At 38.3% G+C, this 25152-nt stretch overlaps 1 protein-coding gene across 6 annotated transcripts in view; it reads right to left on the bottom strand.

Moving 5' to 3' along the window:
- Window positions 1-226: 226 nt before the first annotated feature.
- grb14 (growth factor receptor-bound protein 14) overlaps window positions 227-25152 on the bottom strand; it is an 84749-nt gene continuing 59823 nt past the window's right edge. For 3 of the 6 annotated variants that reach the window (XM_079617605.1, XM_079617604.1, XM_079617608.1), the window contains 12 exons: window positions 21378-21534; window positions 17059-17180; window positions 16019-16093; window positions 15141-15278; window positions 11294-11404; window positions 9829-9924; window positions 7496-7558; window positions 4931-5047; window positions 3333-3402; window positions 3157-3244; window positions 2939-3032; window positions 425-706 (listed from right to left, as the gene is read on the bottom strand). In XM_079617605.1, the coding sequence (XP_079473731.1) occupies window positions 560-706; window positions 2939-3032; window positions 3157-3244; window positions 3333-3402; window positions 4931-5047; window positions 7496-7558; window positions 9829-9924; window positions 11294-11404; window positions 15141-15278; window positions 16019-16093; window positions 17059-17180; window positions 21378-21534 (1278 nt within the window). In that variant the 3' untranslated portion in view covers window positions 425-559. Of the gene's footprint in view, window positions 707-2938; window positions 3033-3156; window positions 3245-3332; window positions 3403-4930; window positions 5048-7495; window positions 7559-9828; window positions 9925-11293; window positions 11405-15140; window positions 15279-16018; window positions 16094-17058; window positions 17181-21377; window positions 21535-22651; window positions 22818-25152 lie in introns of those variants that run through there. The other 3 variants (XM_079617607.1, XM_079617606.1, XM_079617603.1) reach the window with 3 other exon arrangements.

The following is a 25152-nucleotide window of genomic DNA, read 5'->3' as shown; positions in this document are numbered from 1 at the left end:
TAACAAAGATTAATAAATACTGTAACAAATGCATTGCTCATTGTTATTAAATGTAACTTAATGCATTAACTAATGTGACTTTATTGTAAAGTGTTACCAATAATTTTGTAATATTTTAATATAATAATATATAATTACATTAAATGTTACATAAATACAATAATTGTCGTAAAAAAATAAGGGGTTGTAATTTGTACCTTATTCATGCTGAAAGAAATGTCTTACCCAAGAAAAAATGGTAGCATGTGCACCCGACTTTAGTTTGTTCACACCAGACGGTCTGCCATTAAACATTAGCTTTGATTGATAGCTTAATAAGGTGGTCTCATCCACACTGAGAGTGTTTGTGTCAGGATATAGCACGTTATACATTGCCGCACCACAGATGATCGTCCCTTGGTGAATATTCGGGTCCTCAAAAGTCCTGTAGTAATACTCATCCATATCAAACACACAGAGTTCAGACCCTAATGCTCATCACAGGGTGGACAGTGAAACTGTACAGGACCGAGTCGGTTTGTGTTTCCTGTCGAAGGCACAAGCTGATGTCCAGAAAACCTCACAGGGTGATCCGGGCACAGTGATGTTTGAGCTTACAGGGAAGGACGCCTCGGTTCAGCTGGTAAAACTCAACTAGTTGCAGAAGGTCAGTGAAGCGTGTGTGTCCGTCGTCCAGACTGTAGAAGAGCTCGCTGTTTTCTTCAACCTGACACAGTCACAAACACATAGTGTTACATCCACACAGATATTTTACAGCATTATATGTACAAATCTCATATTTTTGGCAAGAGCTGTTATATTTGTCTGTCTGTATATGACCCTCTTAATATGGTGATTTTGCCCTGTTAAAAGCACACGTTACATTTTGACAAACTGTTGAATTGATACTCAAATCTCTTGACCTTAGATAGATAGATAGAACGATAGATAGAACGATAGATAGAACGATAGAACGATAGATAGATAGAGATAGAACGATAGAACAATAGATAGAACGATAGAACGATAGAAAGAACGATAGAACGATAGAACGATAGAAAGAACGATAGATAGATAGATAGATAGATAGATAGATAGATAGATAGATAGATAGATAGATAGATAGATAGATAGATAGATAGATAGATAGATAGATAGATAGATAGATAGATAGATAGATAGATGGGGGATTTTGAATGGTTGAATCTGATTGGTTGAAACTCATACTCTCTTTCTCCCGCTCTCTCCCTCTTAAACACCCACAGATAAAGTATGGGGACACACTCGCACAGAAACTGATGATTTTATCCATTAAATAGTTTAAAAACTTTGACAACAATGACATTTCTCTCTGGCGAGGTAATAACGGCGCTGATCTTGAAGCAGATCAACTTACAGTTTTGTTTTTTACTCTCTCTCTCTCTCTCTCTCTCTCTCTCTCTCTCATAACTGCATTAAAGGGCACCTATTATGGAATTTTGAAATTTACCTTTCATGTAGTGTATAACATAGATTTAAGTGAACAAAAACATCCTGCAAAGTTTGAAATATGAAAGTGCACCGTATATAAAGTTATTGTCTTTCAAAAGTGAGAGTCGACTCGGAGTCATTTTTATGAATTGTTAGAAGACCGAAGCTTTTTCTCTGACTAGATGACGTCAACTTGTCAAGTTATTTGAATACGATACGCTCACTTATTGCGCTCCAAGGCCAGGGAAAATATCAGGGCGACGAGACGCTGCGTTCTGAAGTGCGACTCAAAAGCAAACTTTTTTCATCTGCCCAAGGAGGAGCATTTGAAGACTAAGTGGCTACAATTCATATATACAACTATACCACAGAAGTATAGTCCGAGCCTTGTGCTTTGTTCGCGCCATTTTGAAGACGATTGCTTTACCAACTTAAATGCACTCAAACTTGGATTCGCGAGCCGGCTGATATTGAAGGAAGGTTCAGTTCCAAGTGTATTTGCATCAGCTTCCTCCTCCGTATCACAACCTGTAAGTGTTATTAATAATTGTTGCTTTTATGTTTTATGTAGCATGCTTAATAATTATTTTGTTTGTTGTGTAAGCACCGTTTAGCTTCTAGGTCTTCAATGGCAATTGTATTGAGATATGTGAAGTGTTTGTCGTTGTTTTCGGAGTTGTCTTAAAGAATAGAGTAATACCTCGTAGTAACGTAACTGCATTTTTTTTTTTTTTTTTTTGTAAAAACGTTATGTTTAATCGGGCTAATGCAAACAAAGACTGATTGTGCTTTTACAATATGAACTCTGGGCTATGCTCGCTAACATAACATTAAATTCTTTATCTTATTTTTAGTTTTTAACTACAAACTACAAAGCAGTGGACTATAATCATTATTATAACACGATTTAATTGATAAAAGCATCATTGTACTCCGTGTTAAACAATAAGTATTATCTCTGTAAACACTGCTGGGTCATCTGACCAATCAACGCAGATTAGCGTCGCGCAGAGGAGGGGTTTGGAAAAATGAGTCGTTGAACGAATCATTTGGGAGTCGGTGAGCAAATCAGGTAAAAATAAATGCATATTATACGACAACAAAAGTGTTTTTTGTCATTGCATGCACGTAAAACTGTTGTTGGGGACTCCCACAACAACATTAGGAACATTTTAAATGTCATAATAGGTGCCCTTTAATAACTGCATTACTCTTCTATCAATGGCTCAAGCCTCCGTTACTACTCTAAAATTACGTTTTGGAATTAGCAACGGAGTCTTGAAATTAAATGCGTAAGAAATTAGTCTAACACACAAGAGAGTTTTAAGGACAAAAACATGACAAAAAAAATGAACAATGTTTTGAGGTGTGGTAATCGTAGTATAAGCTGTAAAATTAAATTTTCTCATACATGCATTACCACCTCGGGTGTGCATTATTTTTCTAATAATTCACCGGCCCTTCGTCAATCATTCCTTACTTGACTTACCGGTACAATCTGAAAGTGTTTGATTTTCTGCGTATGGCACAGTGACAGAACAAATGTCCTCGGGTTACTTTGGCTGTCCCTTACCAGAAACACCCTGGGAAAGACAGATATTTACAAATGCAGAAGCTTTAATTCAAGCTCATCAAAAGGTTCATAATTTCCTTCATCTTTGTGATAAAAAAAAAAAAAAAACAGCATTTAGGTTTAAATGAACATACCCATCGATGAGGCCCTGCTGAGTGATTAATTTTTGAGCCTCGTCCCGGGACAGTTTGCTGTGAAACCACGGCTGAGCCACATGGATGGCTAGAGAAGGAAATGACATCATTATGTCAGAAAAAGAGGGAGGAACATTTCTATTGTTACTATATTTAGTTGGCGTGTCTGTGCTGACCTATGTTGGACATGGAGCTCTGAGAGGCGGATGGACTGCCATGAGAGCTCAGTCTGTGGCAGCTTTTCCTCTGGAGAACAACAAGAGAACACAGATTACACACTTGCCACACACTGCATTACAAAGCACAGCGAACATACAGAATACTGCATAGTAAACACTCTATACTGCCCATGTTTTTATACTGTACATTTTAAGTGAAACAATAGTCATTATCCCACATCAAGTGTTTCAAACAGTACGATACATTGAACATGTTTACATGCACACCAATACGCCGATGACTACCAAAAATCATTGTTATTTCCCGGTGGTGACGTCAAAATGTAAGCATCCATCCATTTCACTCAGAGTATTCTATGTATTATGCGAGTTGTGATGTTAAATTAAGTATTTCAAAATGTCAGTGGAAAACTTGCACTTCTCCTCATTCTCCTCTCATATTAGCAGTTTCTAAAAACTGTACCACTTGTCCTTTGGCTGCACAACATTTTTTATATTTCTTGGGTCAAGAAAAAGTCAGAGTTTTGCGATGTATATTTCTCCTCTACCGCGAAACACTCGCTGACTGTGCTTAAATCTGCAGTATAAGGACACTTTGCTTTCACATCTCACATGTGCACTTCAATAAGCTGACAGAACACAGGTTAAGGTGTTTACATGCCGGCGTATTGGACAAATATCTACAGTAGCTCTGACGGTCAGTTTATTCTTAAGCCGTTTTTTACTTTACGCAGATAAAGGAAACCTGTTTAATGCTTTTACATGACCATACGCATTGTTGGCTTATAAAGCATAATCGTAACACTTTAAAGGGATAGTTCACCCAAAAAATGTTACTCACCCTCAAGTTGTTCCAAACCTGTATGAGTTTCTTTGCTCTGCTGAACACAAAAGAAGATATTTTGAAGAGTGTTGGTAATTAAACAGTATACGGACCCCTTTGACTTCCATAGTATTTTTATTTTCTACTATGGAAGTCAAAGGCTACTGTCAACCGTTTAGATTCAACATTCTTTATAATATCTTCTTCTGTGTTGAACAGAAGAAGGAAACTCATAGATTTAGAACAACTAAACAAAGAAAATTATGACAGAATTTTCATTTTTGGGTGAACAATCCCTTTAAAATTAGATTCCACTTGTTAAAATAAGTTAACAGCATTAGTAATGATAGAAAAAAATACATGTAGCCTATTAATATTAGTCAATGTAAATTTCAACATTTGTTGTTGTTCATTCGCCCAGCCGTGCCCAACTCTTTGCGACCCCAAAGTTTCAACTTTTACTGATTCATTATTAAAAAGTTACATCTGTTAATATTATATTACCTGAGCTAACATGAATATAATGTCTTAACTAATGGGACCTTAGTGTCAAAGTGCTAGCTCATTATATATACTATACACTGCAGAAATAAGACTCGAATCAGAATTTTTAATCATTCCTTGGAAATAAAGTGAACTGAGAAACTCCAACGCTCTTTTGGCTACTTTAGTTGAATGCAACATTTGTGCACAGTTGTATCTAGTGTGCATCGTGTGTGTGTGTGTGTGTGCGTTGTGTGTGTGTGTGTGTGTGTGTGTGCATTGACGTTACCCTCCACGACAGGCCCTCTTCCACAGCCACTGACAGCGCCTCTGACGGGTTCTCTATCACCCGACTCTTGTGTCCTGAGAAGTCCATGGCCACCAGTGAGTTCTCCGAGATGCTCCTCTGAAAACACACACAGACACACAATAGTGAATCTCACGGAAAATGTAAACAGGTCGCAGTTCCCCCAAAATTCAGAGTTTCTGAATTTTCCCCAACCCCGAACGTCACAACGAGCATGACATAGTTTAAGATCAAATATTTGCGCATGAATAAGCGTATATTTCCTGTTTGAATTATGATGTCAACTTGATTTTTCACACCAGCTAACCACATCTGTTCTCTCTAGTGAGGTTCATGGTGTAATGGTGTGCAGTCTCTAAAAACACGGATTCTGATCATTAAAACAAAACATTAATCTGGTTATAGATCAGTCTTCTGACCATTCTCGAGAAAAGTCACATTAAAGCACTTTATACAATATAGACTGTTTCAAACCAGATTCATAGTAATAAACAGGAAAATAACAGTCATCATGAAACCAAAATTGACAATTCTTATTATTTTATGGAATTTTGCAGTATTTATTATAGATTATTTATCAGTGCACATCATTAATTATTTTTTAAATCATGTGCCATTGTAATCTTTATCAAAATAATTTCCCCTCACTCTTGCAGCGACATCTCTTCTCTTCTCTGATGATGCGTTTACCGGCGCAAGGGCGGAGCAACCAACTTGTCAATCACAAGAGATCTAACCACAACCATCCAATCAATTCCATATGGACAAAATCAAGCCCCGCCCTACAGTTTTTTCTTGTTTAAGAAGCCGTTTCACTCAGATATACGTCACAATGAGAAAGAAGAGACTATCGCAACTTCATGCCAACTTTAATGTTGTTTAAAATGAATCAATTATAAAACAAATTCAAATTCAGCGGTAAAGCAGCTCTACAGAAGATAATGTAATTAGATCATCTACGAATTCTCAGAAACTACAAATATTCGGCTGAGATCATCTACAAATTCAGAGCCAGATTTGATTTGCTCTCTCTCTCTCTCTCTCTCTCTCTCTCTCTCTCTCTCTCTCTCTCTCTCTCTCTCTCTCTCTGATGGAGCAAGAGGATGTTAGTTGGAGAGGAATTTTGTTATTCTTATACATGGACACTGGCTACTTTGTTCAGACGCCTCTTAAGGATTTTGAGTTGTGGGGGCTTATGGCTGTGCTGGTTTTCAAGAGCACACTCACTTATCTAACAAAAGAAGCATTTCCTTTCCACAGTGATCCCTATAGTGAGAGAAGCAGTGATTATGACTTCCGAAAGGTCCTTAATCTCAGCCATGTGTTCCTGTCCATACAAACGCACTAATACACAAACTGCAAGGGTTTACAACACTGGATGACAGGATAATCCACAAAGACACAAGCTTCACCTCATTCTGCATCAACTGCTTCTTTGTGTTTGAGTAAGAAAGTGAAAACGTAAATACAGACGCGGAGAGCTGAATCTCACGAGACCTCATCCATGTCAGAATGTGCCTTAAAATCAAAAGAAATAAGAAATTATATTTTACTTGAATGTGAAGCTCTTTTTTTTTTTTTTTTTTTTAAAGCTGCAACTGATTTGCATTGGGACATTATTTTCATGATAAACAAAGAAAAGTGGCTGTGGCCTCAAAACATCTGGAAAACAAGTTCTTGTTAAAGTGTTTCATGTTTTCAGAAATGGGGTTTTAATCAATCGTATGATAGTTGAGTTGAAGAATTGAATTGTTACTACTATTTTGAAGTTGTGTTGTGACGCAATGTGTGAAGAACGGAAGTGAAGGAGTAAACAAGATAGATGAAGTTCACTACTCTGTCCTGACAGATACCACAATAGTGTCTATGGAATAATTCATTTATTGAGAGCATGAGAGGAAAATATGCTAAATTGTCATTGAAAATTATGTCAATTCTCATTACAGTATTGCAAAAATGTCATTCTCATAACTGCAAAAAATAATAAAGTATTTATTGTTTTACTCTCACAGTACAGCAAAGGGAATCTATAAAATCTAATTAAATATTAAAATGTATAGAAACAAAAAATAGAAGCATTACAGTAGTGAGAATTTAGGGGAGAAAATGTCCTTAATTGAAATAATTTCACAATGCAAAATTACTTCCGTTTCCTCAAGATCAAGAAAAAAGAGAAATCAAAGTTAAATTTTAAAATTGTATTTAACTATTGTGTGTTTGCATTGGTGTGTAGATACATAATCATTAACGTGTGTTTGTATATCTGGGAAAAAGTCTAGCATTGAGAGCAATCTGTTCCCTACACAAACTCATGTTTACTTACCCAGAAAAAAAACATGTCTTGAATTTTTAACCTTTAAAGTCTTCTTTAAAAAAATTCAGAAGTGAGCTCTGATGAAAAAAGAAACCTGTCAAGGATGTGCTGAGTAAAAATGACAGTATTTCAGAGCTGGTTTCCACTCTGTATGACTGTAACGTGTGTTTATGGTTTTCATGGAGCCTCTCAATGCTTCTAAACATACGTGACAGTGTGTGTCTGGAGCTCACCATTGGAGAACTCTTCTGCTTCTGATAGGGCTGGATGAAGTTCTGGTAAAGCTGCATGCCATACTGTAAATAAACAAACAAACAGATTATAGCTCTCCTCCATAACACACTGTCTACTGCCTACACAGGCGCCTGCCTTCTGAGGGAGAGTCCTAACTGAAAAAAACCCTCATATGTGACCCTGGACCACAAAACCAGTCACATGGGTCAATTTTATGAAATTGAGATTTATATTATATTTTATATTCTTAATGTCATAATCATCAAAATTATAACAAATAAAGGCTTGAAATATCTCACTTTGCATGTAATGACTCTATATAATATTAGTTTCACCTTTTAAGTTGAATTACTGAAATAAATTAACTTTTGCACCATATTCGAATTTTTCGAGTTTCACCTGTACAGATTAATTTCTATCTTGGGAAGCTGCAGTTAGTAACCGGAAGAGTTGCCAGAAATCTAATTGAAAATGAATGCAAATCGCTGCATGTGAACGCTCCCTTAGAAGGCAGCAGAATCAGGATGACTACAGTGTTTATGTCAGGAGTGCATCTATAATAACTTAAAGGTAGGGTAGGCAATTTCAGAGAGGCTAGCAATAGCAAGCTAGCTTTGTTTGAAAGCATAAGATCCAACCCTCCCTTCAGAGCGTCTCAAAAGTCACGTCTCCTTCAAAACACATGAACGTACACAGCAGAGTCTGCAAAGCGTCACGAGAAGAGAGACTGCGTTAAACTACCTCATGTCTCAGTAAGCAATAAGGTACGAAAGACTGTGCTGTATCGTGGATAAGTCACGGCTGAAGGGCGTTGTTAGGCAGGACGCGAAGCGTTATTGCTTTTATAAAACAGTTACCACACAATACAAATATTAAAGCTGAAAAATATGTATCTATAAAACTTTCATGAAGTAAAATCACTAAAAGTCTTCCTTCCGATGGAAAAAATAGTCCCTGACCGTAAACAGCAACAAAAGTTACATACATTATTTTGACAATAGGTGGCGGCAAAGACTCTCTTTAGGAGTGAGTCCAGTAGCACCTCACTGCAGTACACGAGATCCAGGGGGCGGAGTTGGATCCAAATCTAAGGGGTGGAGATTGGTAGGTTTATGGATGGGTTTAGGGATCAGGAGGTGGAGATGGATAGGTTTAGGGGTGGGTTTAGGGATCAGGGGGTGGAGATGGATAGGTTTAGGGGTGGGTTTAGGGATCAGGGGGTGGAGTTTGGTAGGTTTAGTGATGGGTTTAGGGATCAGGGGGTGGAGATGGATAGGTTTAGGTATATGTAAGGTGGGAGGAGTTGGATCTGGATCCAACTCCTCCCCCTGGATTTCGTGTTCTGCAGTGAGGACCATCTCAGTGAGTCAGTCAGTAGAGAAGACTTTTACATTGAAAGGACTCAAACTTGTGATCACGGAGAAGGAAGACGCAACTGACAGATGACTATAGGCACGGGAAAACCCCTCTGTTAAAAGGACAAGATATCGCAGCGGACATTCAAACTGATTTTTTTATTATGAATATAGGACTGACCTGAAGGAAAATGCTATATCTACTGTAAATGCAGGTAAACTCGCTTACTCGATCTCTCACAATACTCTACACTGAACAATATCAATGTGTTTAAGTTGCTAAGAGTGGTTGCTAGGGGTGTTGTGTAGTGATGCATAGAAAAAGCGGTCATAGCCGTGTTTTATCGTGAATAAAACATAGCTATTGGCCAATCAGAATCAAGGATTGGAACTAACCGTTTTATAAAAGCACATAACATTACAGTAATAATGAACGTAAACAACTTCCAGAGCTCTTTGTACCACATGACTGCTGCAGATTAATTTTGGTATTGATAGTGTTGACAATAAAATGCATAAATCCGAGTCTGAGGACTTGACGTCACGGTTTGCCACGCAGCAAAAGTGCTGATGACGTGTGATGTCTGCGCGAGAAGGTGCGCGGGGGTATGGAAATACATATATTGACTGGCAGATAGGACATCGTATCGGACCGAATGCAATGATTGGACAAACATTGGTCCTGAGACTTCCACAGAAGATCTATATATACATTATTATATATTTACGGTTTAATGTTTAGACCACTTCTATTATTGAACGCTATCAGGATGTGAAGAGAGTTTCAACCAGTATAAATTGCCTCCCCTATCTTTAAAATGCTGCGTATATAGAGCTCAATAGGGTTTAACACAGATCCTAAGATTGGGTTTCTTCTAAGGGTTCAGCATGACCACCGTCACTGCGGGATACAATGGGAACAAACCTCTCAGAGAGAGGGAGAGAGACAGGGAGAGAGAGAGAGAGAGAGTTCTCACCTTGAAGAGGCGCATGGCTGTAACCCAACACGTCCTGGTTTGCTCATCATCCGCACAGAGCAGTTTCAGGTCACGTGCAGAATTTGACTTGCTTGCCTGGATATGAAGAGACGTCAAACCCTTTAGAGCTCCGTTTTCCTTTCAAGAGACCATATTAAGCCCTTTTACAAAGTCTTGATTTTGTTTTTGGGCTCTAGGCTACTAGAATATAATTCCATGTTTGAATGTTCAAAAAACTATTTTTTTTTCCCATATCTGACATTGTTGCAGCTTTTCTCTTCCCAGTCTGCCAGTAACGCTCTGTTTAGTCCCTGTCTCTATGAAGCCCCGCCTTCTGAAATGCACACTGTGCTCTGATTGGTCGGCTGGACCAGTGAGTTGTGACATACACACCATAACCACCAGTTTCAACACACTACTAACTAACTCAAGCAGGCCCCGCCCCTTTATTCTGCATGAATTATTTAAATTAGGAATATTGTGACGTGTTCGTTCCCGGAAAAAAACTCAAGACTACAATGGAGGCGTTTCAGAAACAGTGACACTGATATAGAGAATAACTCACGCTGGAGGACTTTCAAAGTGTTTTCATGCTCAACTGCAACATTACACACTAAAGAAAGATGAACATGGAACAAAAAAAAAGCATAATATGACCCCTTTAAATACATATTTTATTTATCTATTTGAATAAACAGTCCTTTAAAATCTTAGATTTAGAAATATATATATATGCATATATGCCTTTCAATATATACCAATATTTCATTTGAATTCATTTCACTTTATTTATTTTATCAATATATTTATTTATCAATTTCCATTTCTTATCTCCCCTTTTATGACCACTATTTTTAAATAATTTGTATAAAAATAATTTACTATTGTATGAAGTGTGTTATATAAATAAATTAGCCTTATATTGCCTAATATTTTTGCTAAAGTGTATAATTGATCACTGTCCCAGAAGCTTTGCTCAGGTTTCATGTGTATTGTATCACTATACGGTCTCAATCTTTCTCAAATAACAAAACAGCAAGAAATATCACACCTCCATTTATGTTTAAGTAAATATCCATACGATATGCGTTTGTCATTATGGCTAAATAACTCATCCTTCAACTCATACAATTCACCCTGGATATTGTTTGAAGATTATTTTACTATAATTCTCAGTCACACGTGTCAGAGCAGAGATCAATGTTTGTAACGCTACAGACACAATACAAAGTTCATGAAAGATAAGAAGCCAGACAGATTGTTTGATTGCAGTTTTTATATAACCCACGATAAACAATAGATCTGAGACTTATGAGGGTTATTAAATCATAAAACCACTGGTAACACTGACCTCGACTGCTGTGGTTGTGTATAATGCAGTATTACAGTGAGATTGATTATAAAGCATGTGGAAAAATCCCCCAAACTGTGTGTGATTTCCTGAAGATTATTTGCACTGAATTACCTTCACACAGAAGCCGTAGTCGGTCGGGGCACCGTAAACCTTTTTGGCTGATAATAATGTGTAGATGTCACTGTCACCGAACTCTGCAATGAACTGCAAGTGTCTGGGTTCCTTCAGAAAAGAGAAAAGAATAATTATAGTAATAGAAATAATACAACATCCAAAAAACAAACTTCATTTATTCACAAGTTAACCACTACATTAGCAAGCAATCTATCTCCAAAATAAAAAAAGTTGTCTCCTCTGTTACCCAGTTCATAATCAGATTTTTTCCCCCAAAATTTGTAAATATTTACTACACATAATTACTTTCAGACGATGTTTAAATATTGTGAAATAGAAATTAAAAGAGTGAAAAATTCTCAACAAGGTTGCATTTATTTGATCAAAATACAGTAAACCAAGTTATATTGTGAATTATTATTACAATTAAAAACAACTGCTTTCTATTTGAATACATTTTTAAATATTATTTTTACATGATCCTTCAGAAATCATTCTAATATGCTGATTTGCTGCTCAAGAAACATTTATTATTATTATTATCAAATTTGAAAACAGTTGTGCTGCTTAATATTTTGTGGAAAAGAAACAGTGATACATTTTTATCAAGACTATTTGATGAATAGAAAGTTAACAGCATTTATTTAAAATAGATTTATTTTCTATTTTTTGTTATAAACTATAAAGAATATAATTTAAAGTGTCCTTGATAAAGAAAAATATGAATTCCATAAAAACAGTATTTGAACCGTCAAGAGAGAGAGAGAGTGTGTGTGTGCGTGTGTGTGTGTGTGTGTGTGTGTTTATATGTATCTTAACACACACACACACACACACACACACACACACACACACACACACACACACACACACACACACACACACACACACACACACACACACACACACACACACACACACACACACACACACACACACACACACACACACACATATATATATATATAAAATCAAAACATGGAAAATAATTGATTGATATATATTTTAATGTTTTAAATATGAGGGAAGAACAAAACACTAAACTTGGTTAAGGGTATTTAACTGATAAAATGATTTGGCAAAAAAGTCAAACTTCAGTTTCTATTTATGCAAAAAAAGATGCATAAAAAAAGGTCGGACATCATTATATCATATATATATTTGTAATATATATAAAACTTGTAATATATGTGTAACAAAAAATGTAATATAGAATATTACATTATCTATCATAATACACTGGACGCGTGAGCGTATATGAGAGGTGTGTGTGCTCACACCCATTGGTTCCAGCAGTAAGCCTGCTTCAGCGCAGAATACATCCAAACGTGTGAGATATGAACGGCATCTCACAGACCGCCAGGACACGAGCGACACGCATGGAATGTGTAATGTTATATAGAGAAGAGCATGTGCGAGCGTTCACAGACACACAGAGACAAAAGAGTTGACCCGTGCACACGAGGAGGGGTCTCTTTAGAACGCCACTGGGAATCCTGTGGCACAGGGTTAGGAATCACAACATGATTCTTATTCAGAACACTTCACTAGAATAGTCAGGCAGTGTTTCTTGCACTGGTTTGTTGAAATTCAGCTCACTTTATCTCGAAGGCTGAGCTACTGCTGCTCAGTTACACTTTCACATGCTTTCAAATTGGTTATCAAAAATACAAAAGTATCTAAATTGGATTTGAGAACATCTCTCAGCTTTAAACCTCGTTGAATTTGTTATTTCACACGTTTGAACTATTTTCCAGAATTGAAATCGATGTTGAAAGCTCAAGCCGGGACTAAGGCAGCTGTCGTCTTCTCGCCCGCTCGGTAACACTGAGGGTGTAATGTGCATATCCATGGCAGGAGATAACATGGAAATGTGTTGCAATGACAGGAGCTTTATCTCTGCAACACTGCTAGTGAGGCGAGTCAAAAGAGAAAGAAAAGCCAGAGCGAGACACCAAAAGAAAGAAAAGCACACACACACACACACACACACACACACACACACACACACACACACACACACACACACACACACACACACACACACACACACACACACACACACACACACACACACACACACACACACACACACACACACACACACACACACACACACACACACACACACACACACACAAACGTTGGGTTTTCATGTTTATACAAACTGTATATTCTTTCTTCTTCTGACCCTAAACCTACCAATAACAGATATCTTTCTGCATTTTTATATAAAATAAATAAAAAAAAACTACATTTTGTATGATTTATACACCGTTTTGCTCCTTTTTATACAGACATTTTGTCCCCTTAATGTAGGGTTTACCAGGAACACAGGAACGAACACACACACACACACACACACACACACACACACACACACACACACACACACACACACACACACACACACACACACAAAGCTGGGCTTTGTCTTACTTTATAAGCCTCACCTGTCTCGTTTCCAAACTCGCAGAGACAGACTAGTGAACTAGACTAAGGTGTGGGCGCACAAACTGACAGAACTCTTTCACCTTTGACACCAAAATATAATGGCCAAAAATAATAATAAATAAATAAATCTGAAACAGGTCTGATTGCTTGGCTGAATTACTCAACTGTTTCTTCAATACCTTTATGTTTTATGATCATTTTTGTAAAATATGAATTAAAAAAAATATTTTGTTATATCAAGGTCACATTAACGCCATCTTGGAGACTTTCCAGCAAGCCTTTTATTTATTTATTTAGCTACTTTTCAAACGCTTTATACATTTTATTGTTTTATTGCGTCTCAAACCCAGACTTCTAATTACTATAATGACTATAAAAAAGTGTTATATTATATAATCTTTATATGTGTATTTTATAGTTATAATACTGTAACTATAAAATATACAACTACTATTGCGATTGTGTGTGCTTGTGTGTGTTTAGGGGAGAGAAAATATAGTCTGTGCAATATTAAAATCATTATGTTTATGAAAATTCCCCATAAAACATGGAAACCCCCCCAAAAAAATGTGTGTGTGTGTGTGTGTGCGTGCATGCGTGCGCGCGTGTGTCTGTGCGTGTGTGTGTGTGTTTAGTGACAAAAAATGGATAGTGCATCATTCCCAATCAAGCTGTTATTTTGTCAAATTATGCATTCAAAATAATCTAGTGGGTGTATTTATGATACATAAAATGCTATGTGAGATGTGTTGGGATCTCTCAGAATTCTCCTCTGATGCATGTACAGTATGTCCACTCTTGCACACTGTTGGTGGACACATTAAAAAAAGCAATGAGTGTATGGAAAGTGTTTCATGAGAGTTTATTTTCTAAAAGTGCCCACAGAAAAAGCCTGATATCATGAAGTGGACAGCGAGTTCCTCTTATATTCTGAACAAAAGCTCTATTGTGGTAAAAAAAGAAAAGAAAAAAAGAGAAAAGAATGAGGGTTGGCACAGTAGTGTGCAGGTACACAGCTCACCTGTTGTGTGACTTTGAAGCGTTCAGCACTTGGCATACCAGGAGTGTTACACACAATCCGGCTCTACCAGTTTTCCTGAGTAAAGCCCCATAAATCTGCACTGTTAGATCTGACTATCACATCTCGACTGCATCAGATAAGAGTCAGAACGACAGCACCTGAATGAACTCCTACAAACCAACAGCTCTTGATCTTCTGCATAATCTCGCAGCTCACGGCGCACGGCTCACCTTTAAGGGAATCTAATAAGTAAGAGCAAGTGGTATTGTGAACAATTAAAGCTAATCCCTGCAGACTTTGTGGCATTGACATCAAAGGACGGAGAGTTTTAGCGAGCGCAGAGCAGGTGTGTGACGGATCTGAACACACCTTTGATGTGCCCTTGTTGGAGAAGTACAATCCTGATCTTCTTAACACGAAGTAGAACTTCTTCCATGATTTCCTGCCATGCTCTTTGGCGTGGAGGTACCCGTGAATCTCAGGACAAGAACTGGAACTGAGGAAGGTCTGCAGGAGGAACGTCAGACACAACATGCTCAAACAAACCCTTTATCTAACTCCTGTATATATATATACATATATTGATATACAAACAAACAAACAGGTGAAAATTTAGGAAAACCCCAAATTCAAAATTAGAATATTGTGAAAAGGTTTTCATAAGCTGTAAGCCATAATCATCAAAATTATAACAAATAAAGGCTTGAAATATCTCACTTTGCATGTAATGAGTCTATATAACATATTAGTTTCACCTTTTAAGTTGAATTACTGAATTAAATGAACTTTTGCACCATATTCTAATAATAAATAAAGCCAACAATAAATTGTACGGGTCAAAATTACCGATTGTTCTTTTATGTCAAAAATGATCAGGATATTAAGTAAAGATCATGTTCCATGAAGATATTTAGCAAATTTCCTACTGTAAATACTGTATATAAAACATTAATTTTTGTGAGTGAATGCAGCACAATTGCGATCATAAATGGACAACAGATTCCAGATTTTCAAATAGTTATCAAATATTGTTCTATCCTAACAAACCACACATCAATGGAACACTTTTTTTATTCAGCTTCCATATGATGTATAAATCTCAATTTCATAAAATTTTTGTCTTTTTTGTGGTCCAGGGTCACATATCAATATGTGCCTGTATAAACACCCAAGAAAACTAGCTAGCAGAAGATAAAAGAAAAAATGACTCTATGCACATTTAATAATAACAATATGAAGATCATCACCTGTATGAGTTGTGAGTGGTTCATGATTCCATTGGTTTCGCTCGATATAGACACCATGTGCTCTGGGAAAAAGTCCTGCAATGACCCAAAAAAAGAAAAAGAAAAACATTCTTCATAATCTTCACACAAATAACTCTGAGGTGAATTTTATTTGTAAGCAAACAACTCCACTGACTCTATTTTTTTTTAGTTGTTTACTGTCACAGAAACAAGTGCAATTTCTCAAGACACATATTCAATCTGTCAGGTATTAGAGACATTTTATGTGTGCTCTGAAAGAAATCCCTTAAAGCACCTTTGTTAAATCCACCATTAGGATCCTCGTCCTTTAAAATCACAGGATTTAGTGATCTGTGCTTGATTACTCAGGCATTACCTTGAATTCTTAACCAGCACAATTAAAAAAGCCCTATTGTGTGTCTCAGTGTTTCAATCTTTAATGACCTTGAATAGGTAACTCTGGATATTTGGCTAAATTTCAGCAAATCAATTATACATTATAAGGGCTACAGCACACACACACAAACACACACACACACACACACACACACACACACACACACACACACACACACACACACACACACACACACACACACACACACACACACACACACACACACACACACACACACACACACACACACACACACACACACACACACACACACGCACACACGCACACACACGCACACACACGCACACACACACACGCACGCACACACACACGCGTTGGGGTTTCCATGTTTTATGAGGAATTTTCATAGACATAGTATTTTATATTATATATTTATATCGTACAGACTGTATTTTCTATCCCCTAACCCCAATCCTACCCAACACAGAAAACTTTCTGCATTTTTACATTTTCAGAAATCTGAGTATAATCTGTGTAAAATCACTGATCACTCTGAGTATAATCACGGAGTAAGATTTCTAAGATGTCTTCCTCATGGGGACCAAAAAAAAATGTCCCAGCAAGATCAAAGGTATTGCCGTCCTTATTGTAGGGAACACTGTACCGAACAACACACACTTACAAGAGGCTTCTTGAAGAACTCGTATTTGGCATAATTCTTCCTGAAGTACAGACAGCATTGTGAGTCCATGCCCCAGCCAGACTGAACCTCCATAACTGACTCATGGTCTTCTATGGTTCTCTCTGGAAATCAAAAACAAAAGTCAGTTTAGTGCATGCTTATGGATTACCTTACATGTGCACTGAAGCAGATTATGTGCATTAAAGAACAGACTGTCAATCATGATTTTACGCCCCGTTTTTTATAGCATCAAAATACAGACTAACACCAAATTTATTAGGAAAACTAACACTTGAACATACATCTGCATTAGAGGATGGATACCCGACCCGAGCCCGACGGGACCCGCTGGGCAGGGCCGGGTTCGGACAGATATTTAGAAATTATGTTCGGGTTCGGGTTCGGGTTGTCTGACTAACGGGTTCGGGTCGGGCTCGGTCACATCAGCGAGATAAGGCATTGAACATTTTAAATTTAAAACAGCTTATTATGTAGGTAGCCAATGTGCCTAATGCTTTCACTTGATGCAAATGATCGTTTTTGTGATTAAAATACATGTAAAATATTACCATGACATCTGTCTTCCTGTGTACGGACATTTGTTAATGTAGCCGTGTCAACGAAACACGTGCATAATGTGCGCGCCTGTGTTAAGAGCGCTACAAACATGTGCAAAGTTACAACGCTCAAAGTTCAAAGCAAAGGAAGATATTTGCTTTTAAAGAAATCGTTTTTTAAGGACTACAACAAACGGCTGGTAGGAACTACACGACATTCCTCCCGGGTTAGTGACATCACCAACCCTAAAATTTGCATAAACCCATCAGCTTAACCATTCAGAAATGTCCTGTTGCTTCTACATGTTGTCACTTCTTCTTGAGTCTCTCCATTGTCTGACTCCGGTTTGAACATAAAAAGCTAAAAGCGTGTCTGTGTATGTGAGGTAAAAGGACACGATCTGTTGAAGCTCCGCCCCCTGTGTGCCGGGAGCAGCAGCTCATTTGCATTTAAAGGGACAGACACAAAACGAGGCGTTTTTGCTCAACCTCAAAAAGTGACAATTTTAACATGCTATATACAAATATCTGTGGGGTATTTTGAGCTGAAACTTCACACACACTCTGGGGACATTGAAGACTTATTTTACATCTTGTGAAAAGGGCATTATACCACCCATTTAAGTTTGGCTCGCGTCCCATATGGAGAGGGTGGGGTTGAACTGTGATCTATACTCCAGCCAGCCTCCAGGGTGATCGAAATGCTTTGGCTTTTCAGGACATGTATGGCACACTCGCTTTGAATTCTGCTTATCCAATCAAAATACAGAGTCAGTTCTTTTGATAATATGAGATTTTACTGCCCTCGTTTGTTTCCAGCTTTCAGTTTCACCATCCCACTGCTCCGTGGGCTTGACGGATTAATTATTAACACTCTTTTCAAAAATTATGCCTTGATAATGAGCAACCTTCAATAGTAGTGAGAATGATGTGCGGGGGAGCTTGTTATTCCACTTTATCATTAAATATTATTCAGCTCCTGCAACCCTAAATGCATGTTTAATGACTAAATGGAAAGCATCTGTTTAGAAGCAGCCATCTGGAAGAGTTCGACCACTGTTAGTGTTATCTAATACTAATTAATTCCCATAGCGTTCCTGCAGTGAACGGCCAGAGATCCTCACTGCTATAATGCAATGATGTTGTTAGCATTGGCTATGACCAAATGAGCTACGTCATCTTATTAGTATATCTCAATATTTATAAAATGATGCATTTCGACTGTTGTTCAGCTGAAGTCAGGTCAGTTTCGTTGTAAAGATCATCAATTATTAAAGTAGTTCATTTCATCTACAAAGCAGTTCTGGAAAATATGATGCCATCGTCCAGCTCAGTTCAGTTCTCATAATACAGCATCACTACAGTCAGATCAATAATACTTCTGAATATTAAGTGTCTCCAACTAAGCAAGCCAGAGCCATTCTGTTTCTCGATACGTCATTTTACGAGCGTCTGCCAATGGAAGTCAGAGATATCTAAGTAGGAATATACCAAATCTGATTTTATAACGAACACAGCACAATCAAAGGGCATCTTTAGGAAACTAATAGCCCAATAAAAAGTGCATTTAAATCAATTTCACTCTGAGTCATTAGGGAATAACATGCATCAAGATCCCAATTTGGGCTGTTCTGAATGGAGACGACCAGTGTTGGGAAAGTTCACCTTCTACATGAACTAGTTCAAAGTTCAGTTCACAAATTAACTAAACTAGTTCAGGTCATAGTTCACAGTTTCAAAAATGAACTAGTCTAGTTCATAGTTCTTTTCTTTTTCATGTTGCTGCGAGCTATTATTTTTCAAACCACAGCAATTATTTGATCAGTTTTAACACTGAAGCTATGCGTCAGGTGTTTCCCATCCTCACCGACCTTGTCATAAAACTCGTTGAAATGATCATGCGACGCCTACATGCTGCTTTTTGTTTTGATTTTAGTGATGAGTCGTTCATGAATCCATTCGTAAATGAACGAAAGACTCGGAAGGTAAAGTAATTATTTATGTTCCCTGTAAACGATTTTTGACTGCATTATAATGATTTAATAATTCAGAATATGATCAAGATTGCGTAAGTGGATGTGTTCGGGGAATTTGCCAGTTAATAGTATAACATTTAAAGCCCCTTAAATGAACGAAATGACTCGGGGGAAAAAAGATTTGTTGAAGATTTTGATGAACGAGATCGAACAAGAGAGTCGGTAGACACTGGTGGCTTGTGTTGCCAGATTGGGTGTTTTTTTCCGCTACATATTAAGGCCCGTTTACGGGGTGTTTTAGCCGTTTTTTGTCGGGAAGGCTCTATAGAAATCTGGCAACCTATTGAACGAAGTTAAACTGAGAGAGCGTGCCGTTCACCGACACCAGAATGAACGAGTTCACAGTAACGTTCATCAGGCAGTAATACAGTACGTTCAGTTCACGTTCGCCCAAAATATGAACGCGTTCAGGCACAACACTGGAGACGACACACAGGGATCCTGCCATGTGTTCCCACTAGCACTGCTACCTGTGTGAAACTCCTGCAATGAGACATGTTACCAAGAAGATATAAATAATGCAGGTGGCGTCTTTAACCCCGGGAAGAGGAACACCCTGCTCGAATGTGTGCAGACGGAGACTGTTGACTGGCTCATTCACACCAATCTGGAAACCAGCGTGCAAAGTCTGTGTTTAATTACTGTATCAGAATCACTTCTCAACTAACGCCAGGTTCAGACTACATGATATCACCCTAATTATGGCATGATCTAGTTGACGTAGGGTGTCGTGGTGATTCATAAAAGACAATTGGTGTCGGGACGCAAGAATTGATCGTTTTATCTTGTATAGTGTGCCACAGTGGACGTCAACCAACGGTGTGTCTGCGATGCTTCATGACGTCCCGACAGAAACACTAGCATGACGGGTTTTGTCCCAAATGTGGAGTTGACCAATAGGAACACAGAAGCTCTTCCATACACAGCTTTTAAACATGCCAAAATGAAAGAGACGATGGATGAATACCATCATACTAAAATAACACTAGAGTGGATGTAACGATTTTGAGTGAATAAAATGCTTCAGAAAACATATAACACAAATAACGCATATGGGGCCCTATCTTGCACCCAGCGCAAATGACTATGTACGCCGACGCAAGTATCATTCCTATTTTACACCCGACGCACAGCGGACTTTTCCCTCCACAGACGCACGTCGGTAAATTAGGGAATGAACTTGTGCTCGGTTCAGAGAAAAGTGGAGGCGTGTTCCGGCGCAAACGTTCCCTGGTGCTATTTTGCAGTTTCAGAAAACAATTCCCCAACTGATCAGGAAACACCTAGTGTAAAGACAGTGGCACGTTATTCAGATGCTATGTTAAGGGCGCGTGCTTGGCCATAATGTAGCGTGTGCACAACGCGCATATACTTTGCTTCTCTCATCTACACAGACGCAGCAGTTCATATTTTTGCAAACCATACATAATTACAAGGAAAAATATTACCACACGAGGGAAATCATTGTGGTGTCCATGAAGATTTCAGATCATTAAAATAGGGCCCATGGACTTTTATTATACCTCCTCTCTAGAATCAGAATACATCCTTCTAATAATAATCAGTTTAAATTGATGATGAAAGTTTTTTCTATGCCCTTTACTTGAAATGCATTACATTCGAGGACAACACACCAAAATATTCAGTTCATCCATTTATTGCACTTTTTTTGCTTACGTTTCTGTTATTGTTCAAATGCTTGTTGACTCAGAAAAGAGCAGCTTACCGATACTGAGATGCGGGATCTGCTCGAACAGGGTCCAGCTGTGGTCATCAATGCAGTGGTTCTTCAGGATGAACAGCTGGCAGATGTCCCGGGCAGTGATGTCACTGGGCACCTCCACCGCTCGGCTGGTGTTGTCTTCACTGTACACTTTGATTACCTGCAACAAATGAACAGAAAGAGCTTTTTACTGTATTCAGACGGGAACACTAGCGTACTGCTTACTAGAAAACACACCGTATGAACTTTTTAAATGAATGAATGAATAACACAATAAGTTTTTACAAATATTTTTGAAAGAAGTCTCTTCTGCTCATAGGCTGCATTTATTTGATCAAAAATACAGAAAAAAAAACAGTAATGTTGTGAAATATTATTCCAACTGTTTTCTGTTTGAATATATTTAAAAAAGTAATTTATTTCTCTGATGCAAAGCTGAATTTTCATCATCATTACTCCAGTCTTCAGTGTCACATGATCCTTTAAAAATCATTATAATATGATGATTTTTAACAGTTTAAGCAGTAGGTGTCACATGGTCTTATAATAAATAGCTATTTTGCGTTTTTAATCCAATTGTGTTTTTTTTATTTTTTTTATTTTTTTTTACTTTTAGCAGGAAAGAGATGCAGATACTGTATATTTTCCGGTTCATTCATCATGCTGAAAATGGAAGGTCAAGTCAAGCGGATTGCATTGTGGGATACAGTAAACCACATAAGCTCTACAGTAAACTGAACCTTTGAACAAATCAGAAAAGGCACATACATACACAGTATACACAGTAAAGCAAAAGTAAGAGCAGAGCGCTAGCATACTATTATGAACACAATCACGGATTCAGTTTTTCCATGTAAAGGAAGAGTCTTAATCTGTCACACTGCAACAAGCTCCTGCCATTTTACCTTATAGTGATGATCATTGGATACACACAGTCCTTTACCATCCCACAAGGACATTCTGAACTAAATTTCACTTCATGCCCTATATACAGCATGCAACAACCCGTTCATTCAAAGTGCAGACAGCCTGTGCGGCAGGAGAAGTCATGAATGTTCCCTTTCATGAGCGCTGGAGTTCCCTGCTACGCCTCATATCCTCATATGATGCGCTGAACAACCCAATATAATTCCTTTCAGAGCTGTTAGAGTTTCGGGGAATTGCTTTCCAATGATCCCACAGAGAAACAGAGCAGCGATTCAAACCCCTCGCATCAATTTCACACGCACACATTCACACAAAAAAAACGAGTAAATTGGCATTTGAGTGCAACTTACCCCTGTGCTGGGCGCCAGGCAGGGCTGAGATTTGGGACAAGCTCGGCAGCTTATGTAGGGCTGTGCGCACAGCATTTCTCAAGAGTTGAGTGAACATAAAACATAAACGCAAGTATCAGCCGGGGATCAGCGAGCTTCCTCTCTCTCTCCGCAGCCGAGCTCAAGTGAGGTAATTAGAGAGAGCTCCGCTGATGCATGTCACCATGGCTCTGTCCAATCACCTGCCACCGTTTATCCAGCGGGGGTGAGTCCCGCGCCGGCTGCCCCCCGCGTACACACACCGGAGGGGGAGGGGGGCAGAAAAGTCACAAGATTTGCCCCACCTTCCTATTCACACTATCTTGACAGGCCCCTGCCCTCTGCATAAATCCCAGCAAGCAATTATAAAACTGCTGGTTAAATGCGAGACCCGACGGGTCAACCCGGACTGATGTTGCACAGGGTGGGTGAAGGGCGAGAGAGAGCGAGAAAGTGAGTCACTTCTGCTATCTTCTTCCTTTATTTCATGAAATCATATTTATTTGTTTTATTTAATCATAACATCACAGGTACAGTTCATTCAAAAAATTGTATAATAATAAGTTACATTTATATAGCGCTTTTTCTGGGACCTAAAAGCGCTTGTTGTCATTATACCTCATTGCCGTTAGAGAAATATCTACCCCACTGCTGTGTAGTTAGTTTTAATGTTATTTATGCAGTATTATCGTCTTTATCCATATTTTGAATTACACATTAACAGTCACTGCATGGAGTGTGTGTGGTCGAGCAGTGTGGCGAGAAGATCATCATTAATATCGGGTCAGAAAACAAGATGAGTAACACACGCAAAATGTATACTGAGCTGAGCCAAATTATCCGGTTCGGTTCCCTAAAAAGAGCCGGAATTCCCATCATGAGGAAATAGCCTATCAGTCACGTGGATATAATGTGTGCTATGTCAGAATTTATTTGGCAAATGCGTAAATTTGGCAAATTTGGCAAAATCTCACATTATTTGCATTAAAGTCAAATAGCACCTTTGCGGATTAAGGGATTTCCCCCCCCAAATGCGATACTACAAAACGCACATAAAAACAGGGTGATGGAAACATAGCTATGTCAGTTCCTGAATGGCATCATCCTCCAGGAAATTATATCATTCTGATGGGAAAAAAACAGCATAGACAAATATGCATTTAGGCCCTGTTCACACCTGGTATTAAGATGCAAGTAAATGGGGTCTAAAAGGTTTTGAGCTTGTCCACTTTCAACCACTTCCAGAGGTAGTCGCAAAACGCATTCTACCAGATTGTTTTTGTAGCTTAAACGCTCAAAAGATGGTCTACTCTCCGTCTACTGACCAAAACATAAACATTATGGGAAGCGCGCTAGCCAGACGGGATTTTAACTTTGTCGGCTAGAGACCCAAGTTTGGTTTGAAGATGAAAAACGCACCAAGCACAATGTTCTCTCAGCATTCCTGATTTCTAACACACACTCACAGCGTTCGTGATTTTTCGGCTGTCAGAGCAAAAACTAAAGCTGATGTCTCCGTGTGTAAAGCTGTACATTTTCCCAGACATAGACCCTTCCGTTGAAGAAATCAGGAAAGAAGTGGATGAAAGTGGACAAAAGAGACGGATTTAAACACCAGATGTAAACGGGAATGTGTCTCCCTCGATCCGATCGACCAAAACGCATCTTAATACCAGGTGTAAACAGGGCCTAAGAAAATAGTTATGGTGAGCTTTAAACTTTAAAATTACACTGTTTGAAAAACATGACTTATAATTGACTTATAATTCTGAGTAAAACAGGAGATTGAGAAAATGTAGTATGTCAGCTGAAAAGGGCATTAATGATGAATAATGCACATTAACGGGCACATTTTTGCATTTAAAAATCCAAGACACAGGGAAAACAAATGACTAACTTTGGTCATAAGCCATAAAGCTTAAGTGTCTGAGCTTGACCAGATCATATTTGTTGGAAGTCTAATATACCCTTTTATTAAAATAGTTTCTTAAGTCAAACATATTAATTTCTTCAAAGTCACAGAGTGAAAGGTCCTGAAGAACAGGAAGGAGCCTGTAAGGTATATGGATGGGGGTTGAGAGCGAGAGAGTGTGTGTGTGTGAAAGGCAGATTGGTAGGAACGAGGGAGGACACGCCAGTCCTCTTTCAGAGAGGAAAAGGAGGTCAATGCTCCCCAGCAGGGGCGGGGCTAGCAATCCTTTCAGCCAATCACAGCCACCCACAGTGACATCATCTCCAAATGAGGTAAACGATCCACTGTTTAATCAGTAAGAGAGACCTACAAGACACACACACACAAAAAAAGACAGAGAGGAGGAGGAAAACCCCTCTCGAGGACTGGCTCTATAAATCTCTCTGACAAGCATTTACCAGACCTAACCTGTTAAAGTCACAAGGTAATAAAACGAGCGGGGTTCTTGCTGCTCCTTATCAGAGTAAATATAAACAGTCCTTAAAGGTAAATGAGTAATAGACGGTAAAGT

Source organism: Phoxinus phoxinus, assembly GCF_949152265.1.
Source record: "Phoxinus phoxinus genome assembly, chromosome: 7".
Classification (NCBI taxonomy): domain Eukaryota; kingdom Metazoa; phylum Chordata; class Actinopteri; order Cypriniformes; family Leuciscidae; genus Phoxinus; species Phoxinus phoxinus.
This window is presented reverse-complemented; position numbering and strand designations above follow the sequence as displayed.